Below are 14,961 nucleotides of genomic sequence, written 5' to 3'. Positions count from 1 at the left end.
AAGATTTGGAATACACTTCCTGATCAGGTGGTGAATAAAATTTCAATCGCTTTCTTCAAAATAGAATTTGTTAAATACTTGGAAGGAGAAAATAGTGCAAGAATTTGAAGAAACAATTGGAGGCTAGAGGAGTGAGACTCACTGGATTGCAGACTCAATGAACTGAATGAGCTTGCCATTGATGCAGTTGGATGACATGGATCAATTCAGTGAGAATACATGGAATCTACTGCGTGGCAATGGGCTGTTCAACACAATGATGCCAGTGTTTATACTTCACAAGACCTTCTTCTAACCCAGCCTACCCATGGATGACACTATTTCTGTCTTCCTCATGTCTGCTTAAAGACTCGGCACTGCCATACATGCTTATATTTTATACAGCTAGCTGCAGACCATGTGTACTGGTGTGCCAGTGTGTGACTGGCACACAAACAAGAACAGCAGTCAGTCACCCCTGCAGTTCTATTGACAAGGTAGATGTGAAAAGAATGATTCCTCCTATGGGCGAGTCCAGAACTAGGGGGCACTGTTTTAAAATAAGGGGTTGCCCTTTTAGGACAGAGATGAGGGGAAATGTTCTCTCTGAGGGCTGTGCAAATTTAGAATTCTGCTTCAGAAGGCGGTGGAGGGGGGGGGTGGGGGTCTCTGAATATTTTTAAGGTGCAGATAGGTAGATTATTTTTCGGCAAGGGAATCAAAGGTTATGATCATAGATCATAGAATTTACAGTGCAGTAGGAGGCCATTCGGCCCATCGAGTCTGCACCGGCTCCTGGAAAGAGCACCCTACCCAAGGTTAACACCTCCACCCTATCCCCATAACCCAGTAACCCCACCCAACACTAAGGGCAATTTTGGACACTCGGGGCAATTTATCATGGCCAATCCACCTAACCTGCACATCTTTGGACTGTGGGAGGAAACCGGAGCACCCGGAGGAAACCCACGCACACACGGGGAGGATGTGCAGACTCCGCACAGACAGTGACCCAAGCCGGAATCGAACCTGTGACCCTGGAGCTGTGAAGCGATTGTGCTATCCACAATGCTACCGTGCTGCCCAAATCGGGGGGGGGGGGGGGGGGGGGGGGGGGGGGGGGGGGGAATGGGAATGCAGAACTCGAAACCCAAATAGATCACATTTTATCTTGTTACGTGGTGGAGCAGGCTTGGATGACCTATCTCTGCTTCTATGTCATATTTTTGTATGTTAGTGGACGCAACGTGCCGCTATGTGCAGACAAGCCAAACGTGGATTTCTATTATTTTTTCTTTTAGCCTCTTACTTGTGATCAGAGTTTGTCTGCAGTGCTGTCTTTTCATTATTTTTCTTGCGTTTTCAGTGACTAATAAACTTACTCTTTCTTTGACTCAGGAATGCCTGGTTAATTTGGCTTCTTCTAAAAAGTGAATACATTTGGGCTGGGAAAATGTATCCGTGGGGTAAGGGGGAACCAACTGAGGAGTAAAGTAGGGGAGCCAGCTCATTCTTCCTCACCTGGGAGCACAACAAAGTTGGGGTCCCATTCGGGAATTTAACAAATTAGGGGACCCCTCCAGGGACTGGTCATAAATTTAGCAGCCTCAATTCAATTAAAATATACACCAAGGGTCATACAATCATTCCAGTCGGTTACTCTTATGTGAATGGATGGATCAGATCCATTTCTTCTGTATTGTTTCTACAGTTAGAGTCTAAGAAAATCCCTAAGCAAATGGTTTGTCCCAATTGTATATTTCAGCAGCCTCCACGTTGTAATATTCCATATCATCCTGTGAGTGGAATAAATAGAAAGCACTAATCCATGCTGGAGTCCATATCGCAGTCCGTGCTTCAGTAACTCAGCCAAATATCCTTTTCTCACATATAGGAAGTTACGGTCAAATTAGCTCAATGTTGTTGGACTATTGATTATTACCTATCAACTGTAGTATGATTTAGGTGGAGATGGTAAAGTAGTGTTAATGTCACTGAATAAGTAATCCAGAGGCCCAGGCTAATGAAATGAAATGAAATGAAATGAAATGAAATTAAAATCGTTTATTGTCACAAGTAGGTTTCAATGAAGTTACTGTGAAAAGCCCCTAGTCGCCACATTCCGGCTCCTGTTCAGAGAGGCTGGTACGGGAATTGAACCGTGCTGCTGGCCTGCCTTGGTCTGCTTTCAAAGCCAGCGATTTAGCCCAGTGTGCTAAACCAGCTCCTAATGCTCTGGGGATCTGGGTTCAAATCCCACCACAACAGCTGGTGGAATTTAAATTCAATTAAAATTTCAATTAAAACAAGTATAAGAAGCTAGTCTCAGTAACAGTGAGCATGAGACTATCATTAATTGTCATAAAAACCCATCTGGTTCACTAATGTCCTTCAGGGAAGGAAATCTGCTGTCCTTACCTGGCCTGGCCTACATGTGATTCCATGTTCAGTTCAAGAGTAATTAGGGATGGGCAATAAACGCGGCTTTACCAGTGATACCCACATCCCATGAAAGAATAAAGAAAAATAAACACCAGCGAGCTGGATAACATTGAAACATGAGCTAAAGGAGGCTTGAAGGGCAGAAAAGCCCAACTGATGTTATGGTGAAAATAAATGAAACAGGGATCGGTGGATAGCAATGAGGAGCAGAAACCCACGCAAAATTTCCAATCCAGTGACACAAAGGCCGATTGCTAGAGCCCCATTCACAACAAGCTCAGTACAAACTAGAGCTTAAATCTTTGATCTCTGATCTGCCATCAACCTCATCAAGATCAGCAGCTCTCAAATTGTTTTGAACAGGATGTTAATTTCTTATAAAAAGCTGCAGCAGTACTGTGTCATACAATTAAAGGACTGACAAGATGGCAGATTTCCATGTAGCATCTAGAAGTTCGATATTCTCGACTGCATTTCGCCAAATGTACAGTTGACATCAAATCACAGCAAATCTGTCCTAATCAACAATCCGTAAAACAGTGTTCATCAGTTAACTATTTTAATTGAGAAACATTAACCCCATCAAATCAGAATATACTGGTTTATTTATATTCCCTTACCTTATTTTGCACAATGATGGATGCCATTTGCAGAGCAGCCAAATGCCTATCCTGATCTGACTGTAGCAATGGGTTTAAATCATTTCGACATTTCTCAGCAATGTCCTTCTGTCCCACTCCAGTTTCTAGATAATGAGGTTGTTTGTATTCAGGGCCAGTTTCAAATCCATCTTTTGTATTTCGTCCACCCAGCCTGGTCTTTTTTTGCTCTCCCTTTCCACTTGCTTCAAGTGTTTTTCTTGTACTCTGACATCTGTCTACGCTTTCTCTCTGAACCTCAGTAACATCTCTGTGTGTGCAGTGCCATTTCTCCATCTCATCTTTCCTTGCTATAAATTGCTTTCCATTTGGCCTAGGACTTGTCGGTCTTCCCATATCCTGCCAACCTTTCCTGGATTCAACTCTACTGTCCATGCTGTTCCTTCTTCTCTCAGGCACATTTCTGCTTTCATCTGAACCTTTCACTAACTCATCTCCTTTTGCTTCTCGCATTTCCCGCTTGTTTTGCCTCAGCTCTGGACCCAAATCGTGGCTTGACTTGAGCAAAGACTGGCTTAGCATTTGTCCTTTTTCCCGAGGAGCTCCTAATGACTGAAAATTGTGTGGACTCAGCACTCTATAGGTGATCTCATCCAGGAATTTGGAAAACTTTAGTTTCTCCTCGATGATTCCTGCACCAGGCCCTTGGTGCCTATCCTGTGTTAAACTGAATTGTGGAGATAGTTTGCCTAGGGTGGAGGCTCTTATGTCGTTCTGTCCTTTTGATATTTGCTGAGAAGGAAAGATTAACTGCTCTGTTGTATTTTGGGCTAATGTTTCTGCAGACCTGGCCTTACGTAGACTTTCAACTTTAACTCCGAGCATGTTGGTCTGTTTGAGAATTCCTTTGCGAGGCAGCTGAATATGAGAAATATCCCTTGGAGCCAGAATTTGAGCAGGCTCTTTGAAAACTAAACTGCGGCCCTGACTCCTGGATTTCACTGGCTGTCTGAAATTTTCATCCTCACTCACAGATATCATGGCTGTTCTCTCAGTTGTACTCACAGACCTGGTTAAGCCTTGTACTGCTGAGCTCAGATCACCTTCACCTGACTGTTGACAGAAGCCTAGCGGAGACACTTCTCTCATATCCAGCCTACTTGGAGAAGGGACATCCTCTCTTTCACTGCTCGAATCCTGAGACCAGAGGGGAGAAAAAGGAGCACCTGATGCTTTGGAATTTTTCACACTCTGCAGCACTCCTAGATCTGCCCTGCCAATTGTATCCGTCTGACTGAATCGTGTGTGCTGCACTCGAGGCACACAGCTCTTCTCAGTTACCTGACTCAACTCGGGTGGTGTGGCTGTCCCATCTAGCTCATCCCTAAAAACTGGAGGCTCACGTCGATTCTCCCGGTGCTGAGGCGGTGCCTTTCTGTATGGCTTTCTTGTTGACGGCGTGTTACTCATGTTCAGGCTCTCTACGTTTCACTCCCCAGCGCAAAGCCTAATAAACCAAAAGCAGAGGGGTTACAAACACATCACTGAGTGAAAGGAATTGGAAAATTACAGTGCTTTAAGTCGATTTCACCCCTGCCTAAAGTTAGAATGCGTTGACCTGCTTAGCTGGCTAAATGATGGAAGTAATCGTTAGAGTGTGTTGCTGCAGGAGGGGAAGTGTGAAGAGCTGTTGATATAAATAATTATCAAAAGGACATCAATTCATGTGTGCTGCCTGTGCAAACGGAGGCAACACAAAAACCCCTTTCAGCTAGAAATGGAACAATTGACATCAAACCAGAGAATTGATTGGCAGCAACATTTCATTGATCAAACTGTCTGCTGCCAACACCAGGAATCAGTAAATATGATTTCAGCCACCAGAGTCAGTAGTCAACCTATTTCCTGTATCCTGGATTTATCCACCAAGAACAGAGGCCTTCAGAGCACCAAGGACCATTTTATCAATTGAGCTCCAATAAATTTGGCTTAAAGGTACATTATTTGATGTTTTGTTTTGAAACAATTGAAGGTAAACTCAAGCTGCATACTAATATCATATTCCCATTGTGAGCAGCAACAAAGAGAAATATGAACCTCAGTCAAAGATCACTCCAAATGAGTTGGTTCAAGGTACACAGACACACCCCGATTGCCAGGTTACTGTCATCAATTCAAATTCATTTTAACTGGGAATCACTGCCAAGGACAGCAGTTATTCCCCATCCCTCAGCTTACCAGGTCACTTTGTAAGACAGGTCAACCATCTTCCTGGGATACTGAAGTCAAATATGAGATTGACCAGGTAAAAGCAGCAGAGATCATTGCCTTCGGAAAATTGAAGAAAAATAAATGCAAAATACTGTGGATGCTGGAAATCTGAAATGGAAACAGAAAATGCTGGGAAAATTCTCTAGATTCAGGGAAAACTCTATTAGGTTAGAAGATGGCAAATGTAACTCCTTTATTCAAACAGGGAGTGAGACAGAAGGCAGGAAACTACAGGCCAGTTAGCTTCACATGTGTCATCGGGAAAATAACAGACGTCGTTATTACAGATATTACAGCAGGGCACCAGGAAAAATTCAAGGCAATCAGGCAGAATCAACATGGTTTTGTGGAAGGGAAATCATATTCACCCAATTTCCTAGACTTCTTTGGAGGACTCACATACGCTGTGGATAAAGGTGGATATATTGTACTTAGATTTTCAGAAGGCATTTGATAAGGTGCTACGTTAACGGTTATTGCAGGAAATAAAAGCTTGTGGTGTCGGCTCAGGGGTAACATATTGGTATGGATTGAAGATTGGCGAGCTAACAGGAAACAGAGAGTTGACATAAACAGGTATTTTTCTGGTTGGCAGGTGTGACGGTTGATGTACCTCAGGAATCAGCGCTAGGACCTCAACCTTTTATCATTTATATGAATAACTGATGAAGGAACTGAGGAAATGGTTGCTAAATTTGCTGATGACACAAAGATAGGTCGGGAAGTAAATCGTGAAGAGGATGTACAGAGGCTACAAAGGGACACAGATAGATTACATGAGTGGTTAAAATTGGCCAATGGGGAATAATGTGGGCAAATGTGAAAATTGGCAGGAAGAATAAAAACGTTTATTTCCTAAATGGTCTGAGATGTGTCGTAGGGTGTCCTTGTGCATGAATCACAAAGATTGGCACACAGGCAAGTAATTAGGAAAGCTAATAGAATCTTAGCATTTACTGTGAAGGGAATTGATTACAAAAGTAGGGAGCTTTATTCGTACAGGACATTGGTGGGACCACATCTGGAGTATTGTGTACAGTATTGATCTCCTTGTTTAAGGAAAGATGTAAATGTGTTCGAAGCATTTCAGTGGAGGTTTTTTTTATCTGACACTCTTAAGTCTTTGGAACTCTTTTCCTCAAAAGGCAGTGGAAGCAGAGTCTTTGAATATATTTAAGACAGAGCTGGATAGATTTATGATGAAGGAAGGGGGTGAAAGGTTATCAGGGGTAGACAGGGTTGAGGTTACAATCATATCAGTCATGATCTTATTTAATAGCGGAGCAGGTTAGAGGGACCGAGTGACCTATTCCTGCACCTAATTCGTATGTAAAAACTCAGCAATTCTGGCAGCATCTGTGGAGGGGGAAACAGAGTTAACACTTTGAGTCTATAATACTTCTTCCGAGTCAAAGCGAGGGAGAAATGTGATGAATTTTATACTGTTTAAGGGGTGGAGCAGATGGAGCAAAATATAAGTTCAGAGAAACGTGGGAGCCTAGGAGAGATTTTACAAAGATGTCATGGATACAAGAACAAAAGGAATGTTAATAATAGTGCAAAACATTAAAGAAGGTGCCGATAGTGGCATAACAGTAAAATAGCAGAATGTGTAAATAGCAGAACAAGGGTCAGCGCTCTGTGAAAGCAAAATCTAAGAATGAGTGACAGATGGGTCAGCGGGGAGGGGATTTGGGGGAAAAATTGGATTAAAAAAGGATCAAGATGAAGGAGAGAATTCATGGTCTGAAGTTGTTGAACTTAATTTTAGGACAAGTAAGTTGTTTGGCACAATTTAACGGTTTAACGGCCAGAAACAGATTCCCGTTTTGTGAGCAGACAGCAGGGTATTTCACAGTGGCCGCAGCACTAGGAACGACTCCGCCATCAAACGGAACTCTTTTTTTAGGCCTCGGTGGCCGCACTTAACTAATTTCCAGAGATCGAGGTATCATTTTAAATGCTGACCCGATCTCCCAACCCCCTCGGACTTCCCACCAAAGTCTCTGGACCCCCACAACGCCCCAACTTACCTGTTAGGGGCCCACCCCATATGGGCAGAGCATCCCTGGGCCTGAACACTGGCACAGGCAACCTGGTACCCAGGCACTGCCTAGAAATGCCCCTGCTAGCCTGGCAGTGCCCTCCGGACATACTAGGCTGGAAGTGTCAAGGTGCCAGGCTGACGGGGCCCGGTGCTCAGTTGGCAGTGTTAAGGTGCCCGGGTGGCAGGAGTGCCAAAGTACCACCCTGCCCAGAGCCCGACCACCTGGGGCCTCGTTAGATCCTGCGAGGCGTTCAGAGTATCTAAAATCTCACGGGAGACTGTCGCGAGATGAAATGGCCTCATCGCATCACGGAGTCGGGCACGATGAGGCCGTTCAATCGTGCCCGTAAATTGTGCAAATGAAAGATGAGGTGCAGTTCCTCCAGTTTATGTTGGGCTTCACGAGGACATTTCAAAAAGCCAAGGATGGACATGTGGGCATGACAGCAAGATGGTGAGTTGAAATGGCAAGTGACAGGAAGGTTGGGTCATACCTGCAGATGGAGGAAAGATGACCCCAACCTTCCTGTCACATGCTATTTCCACTCTCCATCTTGCTTTCATTCTCACATATCCGACCTTGGCCTATTGCAATGTCCAACTGAAGCCTAACACAAACTGGAGGATCAAAACCTGGGCTCTTTTTATAACCTAACCCCTGGGGCTGCCACTTTTTAAGCTTTGCTGACATTTGTTCTGCTATCTTACCGTTAAGCTGCTACCAGTATCTTCTTTAGTCTTTAACACCACCATTAATACTGGCTGAATTCTTGTGCCCATGACAGCTTTGGCAAATATTTGAGTGCCACCTATCCGACTTATTTCGCTCCATCCCCTCTTAAACAGTATAAAATCCATCACATTCTCCCTCTCTTTAGCTCTAAAGAGTCATAAATACAAACATAAACTCAGTTTCTCTCTCCACAGGTGCTGCCAGATCAGCAGTTTCTGCAGGATTTTCAGTTTTTATATAATATTGGAGAAGTTGAATTAAGACAGCTCCATGTTCACGCCAGCTGATACAAACATACAGGGGTGGAATTCTCCGGCTGTGCCCGCCCGGCGACCCGAAATTCCCACCCGATGTGTATGGGCCGTTCCATCATCCGCGTCCCGCCCGTGGCGATCTTGTGGCGGGTGGGGCAAAATAATCCAGCACATTTTTAAAAAATAAACCAAATTAAAATCCTCAAACTGTGTTTGTATTCTCTGGATTCCAAGGCCTGAAGCATAACTACCCGATGTATAGTTAAACTGCTCACTGTATTACAGTAAAGATATCCAAGATTTGGAGACAATGAAGCAAAGGGAAGTCAAACCCATTCCCAACCCAAGGTACAGAGCTATGAGAAAAGCTTGAGATTGTTTCCTCTAATGCAAAGGTTCAAGGGAAACTATATTCTATAATATCCTTAAACTGGTCAAAATGTTGAATCCTGAATGTTCAAAATTACCACAAACTCCAGAACAGGAGGCAGTGTTGGAAAGAAAGATGCACAAACGTTCAGATTTCATTACTTTCTACAAAGATCATAAATATGTGTAATGATTACTCAGGCTGGGAGCTATTAAATAAACATTTAAAAGAGAATTGAATAAATATTTGAGGGTATGAGGTTTTTGGAGTGGCCATTTGGACCTGTACCGAAAGGGAGAATACTCATCAAATCAAAGATAACAGAAGTCAAACAAAACCGAAAATAGTAGAAATACTCAGCAGGTCTAGCAGCATTAGTGAAGAGAGAGAGAGAGTTAACATCAAAGGTTACCAGCCCTTTGTCAGAAAGGTTATTGAGCTGAACATTAGCTGTTTGTCTCTCCACTGATGCTGCCAGCCTTGCTGACATTTCCAATATGTTCTGTTCTCTTGCTTCTTTTCATCGCTCGATCATTCGTGGCCATGCCTGCAGTTTTCCAGGCCTCAAGCTAAGGAAGTTTTGGTCATCTTACCGAATATCTCCCTTTGTGGCTTGGTGTCATATTTTGCTTTATAAGATTCCTGTGATGTGCACTGGGACTTTTCAAAATACGTAACTTATTACATAAGATGCTGGGAACGTGAAATGAAAACTGCAAATGCAAGATACATTCAGACGGTTGAAACTGAAATGAAATGAAATGAAAATGAAAATCGCTTATTGTCACGAGTAGGCTTCAATGAAGTTACTGTGAAAAGCCCCTAGTCGCCACATTCCAGCGCCTGTCCGGGGAGGCTGGAACGGGAATCGAACCATGCTGCTGGCCTGCCTTGGTCTGCTTTAAAAGACAGCGATTTAGCCCAGTGAGCTAAACCAGGTTGGACAGGATCTGAGGAAAGAGAATCAGAGTTAACATTTCATAGCTGCACAGAACTCGTGCCGTTATAGGGAGTTATAGGGATCGTCGACAATGCAGGTTAGGGCTTTGGCCCATCGCATCTGCACCCTTCAGAAACAACCAGCTAACTATTCAAATCCTATTTTCCAGCACTTGGCCCATAGCCTTGTATGCCTTGGCATCACAAGTGCACATGTAAATACTTCTTAAATGTTATGAGAGTGTTTGTCTCCACCACCCTTTCAGACAGTTAGTTCCAGACTCCCACCACCCTCTGGATGAAAATATATTCCTCACATCGCCTCCAAAGCTGCCCCTTAAATCAATGCCCCTGGTCATTGATCCCTCCACTAAGGGAAACGTTTCTTCCTGTCTACACCAAGACAAAGTATTCATTTCGAACCCTATCTATATTCTCAGGCTCCACACACAAATTACCCCATGGTCCTTATTGGGCCCTACTCTCTCCAGAGTTATCCTTTTACCCTTAATGTACTTGTAAAACCAGGGAGGGAAGCCAGTATCCTTACCAGGGAGGGAAGCCAGTATCCTTACCAGGGAGGAAAGCCAGTATCCTTACCAGGGAGGAAAGCCAGTATCCTTACCAGGGAGGGAAGCCAGTATCCTTACCAGGGAGAGAAGCCAGTATCCTTACCAGGGAGGAAAGCCAGTATCCTTACCAGGGAGGAAAGCCAGTATCCTTACCAGGGAGGAAAGCCAGTATCCTTACCAGGGAGGGAAGCCAGTATCCTTACCAGGGAGGAAAGCCAGTATCCTTACCAGGGAGGAAAGCCAGTATCCTTACCAGGGAGGAAAGCCAGTATCCTTACCAGGGAGGAAAGCCAGTATCCTTACCAGGGAGGAAAGCCAGTATCCTTACCAGGGAGGGAAGCCAGTATCCTTACCAGGGAGGGAAGCCAGTATCCTTACCAGGGAGGAAAGCCAGTATCCTTACCAGGGAGGAAAGCCAGTATCCTTTCATGTTCCTTTTTTTGCTCTCCTAATTTCCTTTCCAAGTTCCCTCTTGCACATTCTATATGCCTCTAGAGCTTCTGCTGTTTTGAACCCTCAATATTTGTCAAACGCCTCCCTTTTTATTCTTATCCAATGCTCTATATCCCTCGATATCCAGCGTTCACTGGATTTGTTGGTCCTACCTTTTTCTTTATTAGAACATGTTGGCCCTGCACTCTCCCTATTTCCTTCTTCAATGCGTCCCACTGTCCTGTCACAGATTTCCTGAAAGTATCTGCTCCCAGTGCGCACTGGTTACTGTTATTGTTTATTTCATATTTCGCTCCTGATGACAGAACTAAAAATGTAGCTCAAAATTAAAGATTGCATTCCTACTTTGAAAAATAGTATTGGATAATAAGAAAAAATACAAGGCGAGGGCCTAAGAATTGTTAATTAAATGAATGGATTAATGCAATAACATCACAAGTAGAAATTCAGCAGCAAGATTTTGAACAGGTCTACCAACTCATGTCTGGGCATCCATGAGGTGCTGTGGGCCATCAGCAGCAGCAGAATTGTATTCAACCACAATCTGCAACCTCATGGCCCGCCCACTCTAACATTACCACCAAGCGAGAGGATCAACTCTCATTTAATGAAGAGTGCAGGAGAGCATGCCAGGAGCAACATCAGACATACTGAAAAATAAGGTGTCATTCTGGTGAAGCTACAATACAGGACTACTTGTGTGACAAACAGTATAAGCGGAAAGTAATAGACAGAGCTAAGCGATTAGATCAGATCTAAACTCTGCAGTCCTACCACATCCAGCCGTGAATGGTGGTGGACAATTAAACAATTCACTGGAGGAGGCGGCTCCACGAATATCCCCATTCTCAATGATGGAGGAGCCCAGAACGTCAATGCAAAAGACAGAAGTGCTGAGTTGATGATCCATCTGGGTCTCCTCTGGAGGTCCCCAGCATCACTGATGTCAGTCTGCAGCCAGTACGAATCACTCCACGCAATATCAAGAAATGGCTGAAAGCACTGGATACTGCAAAGGCTATGGGCCCTGACAATATTCCGGCAATAGTATTAAAGGCTTGTGCTCCAGAACTTGCTGCAGAATAGCCAAGCTGTTCCAGTACAGCTACAACACTGGCATCTACCCGGCAATGTGGAAAATTGCCCATGTACGTCTAAGAAACAGGACAAATCCAACCCAGCCAAGTATCGCCCTATCAATCGAGTCTTCATCATCAGTAAAGTGATGGGAGGGGTCATTAACAGTGTTATCAAGCGGCACTTGCTTAGCAATGGGCAGCACTGTGATTAGCACTGTTGCTTCACAGCGCCAGGGTCCAGGGTTCGATTCCCGCTTGGGTCACTGTCTCTGCGGAGTCTGCGCATTCCCCCCTCAGTGGGTTTCCTCCGGGTGCTCCGGTTTCCTCCCACAAGTCCTGAAAGACATGCTGTGAATTGGGTGAATTGAATATTCTGAGCTCTCCCTCAGTATACCCGAACAGGCGCCGTAGTGTGGCAACTAGGGGCTTTTCACAGTAACTTCATTGCAGTGTTAATGTAAGCCTACTTGTGACAATAAAGATTATTATTATAACTTGCTCACCGACACTCAGCTTGGGTTCCACCAGGACCACTCAGCTCCTGACAGCATTGATTCAAACACGGCCAAAAGAGCTGAACCCCAAAGATGACAGTGACTTGAGTTCACATCAATGCAGTACAGGGAAGGGAGTGGCATAGTGGTATTGTTACTGGACTAGTAATCCAGAAACCCAAGGAATTGCTCTGGCGACCCAGGATCGAATCTCACCACAGCAGATGGTGGAATTAGAATTCAATAAATATGTGGAGTCAAAGTTTAAAGATGACCATGAATCCATTGTCAACTGTCCGAAAAACCCATCTGGTTCATTAATGTCCTTTAGAGAAGGAAATCTGCTGTCCTTACCTGGTATGGCCTACATGTGACTCCAGACCCACCACAATGTGGTTAACCCTTGCATGCCCTCAGGGATGTGCAATAAATGCTGGCCCAGCCAGGGACGTACACATCCCATGAGCGAATAAGAAAAAAAAAGTAGTTGACCGAGTATGGCATCAAGGAGTCCAATCTAAACTGGAGTCAATGGGAATCAGGGGGGAAACTCTCCACTGGTTGGAGTTATACCTGGCACAAAGAAAGATGGTTGTGGTAGTTCGAGGTCAATCATCTCATCTCCAGGGCACTACTGCAGGAGTTTCTCAGAGTAGTGACCTAACCATTTTCAGCTGCTTCATCAATGACCTTCCTTCCAACCTAAATGGGGATGTTCTCTGATGATTACACAATGTTCAGCACCATTCACGACTCCTCACACATAGAAGCAGCCCACATACAAATGCAGCAAGACCTGGACAATATCCAGGCTTGGGGCTGACACTGCCAAGTAACATTTGCACCACCCAAGTCCAGGCAATGACCATCTCCAACAAGAGAATCAAACCATCAATCCTTAATATTCAATGGCATTACCATCACTGAATCCCCCACTGTCAGCATCTTGGGGATTACCATTGATCAGAAACTGAACTGGACTAGCCATATAAATACGGTGGCTACAAGAGCAGGAATCCTGCTGTGAGTAACTCACCTTCTATCTCCCCAAAGCCTGTCCACCATCTACAAGGCACAAGTCAGCAGTGTAATGGAATACTCCCCACTTGCCTGGATGAGTGCAGCTCCAACTACACTCAAGAAGCTCGACACCATCCAGGACAAAGTAGCCCCGCTTGATTAGCACCCCTTCCCTAAATTCGCTTCCACCATCACCAATGAACAGTGGCAGTCATGCGTACCATCTACAAGATGCTCTGCAGCAACTCAACGGCTCCATAGGCAGCACCTTCCAAACCCTTGACCACTACCATCTAGAAGGACAAGAGCAGCAGGTATCTGGACCACCACTTACCATTCTGGCTTGGAAATATATCATTCCTTCACTGTCACTGGGTCAAATTCCTGGAACTCCCTCCCGAACAGCACTGTGATGTACCTACACCACACGCACTGCAGCGATTCAAGAAGGCAGCTCATCACCACCTCCTCAAGGCTAATTATGGATAGACAATAAATACTGGCCTGTCCAGCGAAGTCCACATGCCTTGAATAATTTGTTTAAATAGTCAAGACTGCTATTTCAATCAGAAATGTCTTTGTTTGAAATCAGCCATTCCCCATTTTGACTTTTACAGTTGTCCAGTGCTGTTCACTGGTAAGAGGAGCTCCCTCTAATGTTCAGTCTATCTGGGAGTGCTGAGTATGTGGCTGCCAGGATTTTCTGATCCTTCCATGGAGGATTAGACTGGCCACCTAAAAGCCCACTGATGCTGGTGGTGAGCGGAACCAGATAAACTCATACTATGAATTGCAACAAGAGGCCAAATTATTTCAAATGTATATCAACTGTACTGGGTATTAAATTACCCGACCCATCATATTGAGGTAAAAGACTGAGAGGTCTTCTGCAAGAGATACAATTGCACCACACAACAACATAGCCCAATTAAACATTACAAATTGTGTTGTTTGTGAACTTTTTATAACTCGAATATTGTCCATCGAAAGCCTGCTGATCCCAGCAGATCATCCCATTCCAGCATATCCTGTATTGTTTAACCCTGGAGTGGTAAAGAATATTGATTGATTGATTGATTTGATTTATTGTGACATGTTCTGAAATACAGTTATGGGCCAGGGTTTAGAGAACCCTAAAGTGTAGCATGGAGTTCACCTGACCCACAACTTTTACTAGATTGTGGTATGGGGGGCACACGGCCCACTCTACAGGTGTGGTACAGCAGAAATGGAAAAGTACTTTTAAAGCAAAACAATGTTTATTCTATAAGCTCAAGTTAACCTTTTTAAAACATACAGCAAACGTCTTAGCAACTATTAATTCAAATACAACCCCCAAAGAATACAACACTAAGTAATCCTTAATTAATTCCCAAACAACACCCAGAAGACAAAAGAAATACCTTTTAACAGAAGCACATTAGGTTTACATTCACTACTGAGAACATTTATAATTCTGAATTCAGCAAATGAGCAAGAGAGAGTGTTTTCATGGCAGAGACATCAACAGTACACCTGCTTGGTCTGGCTTCAGCTCCAACAATGAAAACAAAACTAACACACACCCTGCAGCAAACAGCCTAAAGTGAAAGTAAAAAGCTGACAGACAGCCCAGCTCCACCCACACTCTGACATCACTGATAAACACCCATTTCATAAAGGTACATTTCTTAAACTCCCATTTCTTAAATATACTCTCACATGACACC

The 14,961-nt window shown here is 44.1% G+C and overlaps 1 protein-coding gene across 1 annotated transcript in view; it reads right to left on the bottom strand.

The window, feature by feature from the left end:
- The window catches only part of LOC119966922, a 234,150-nt gene that overhangs the window by 89,003 nt on the left and 130,186 nt on the right, over nt 1–14,961 (bottom strand). Inside the window, 1 exon segment of the mRNA XM_038798880.1 lies at nt 3,042–4,527. Within this exon segment, the coding sequence (XP_038654808.1) occupies nt 3,042–4,490 (1,449 nt within the window). The 5' untranslated portion in view covers nt 4,491–4,527.

The sequence above is a fragment of the Scyliorhinus canicula genome, chromosome 6 (genome assembly GCF_902713615.1).
Source record: "Scyliorhinus canicula chromosome 6, sScyCan1.1, whole genome shotgun sequence".
In the NCBI taxonomy this organism is placed as follows: Eukaryota; Metazoa; Chordata; class Chondrichthyes; order Carcharhiniformes; family Scyliorhinidae; genus Scyliorhinus; species Scyliorhinus canicula.
This window is presented reverse-complemented; position numbering and strand designations above follow the sequence as displayed.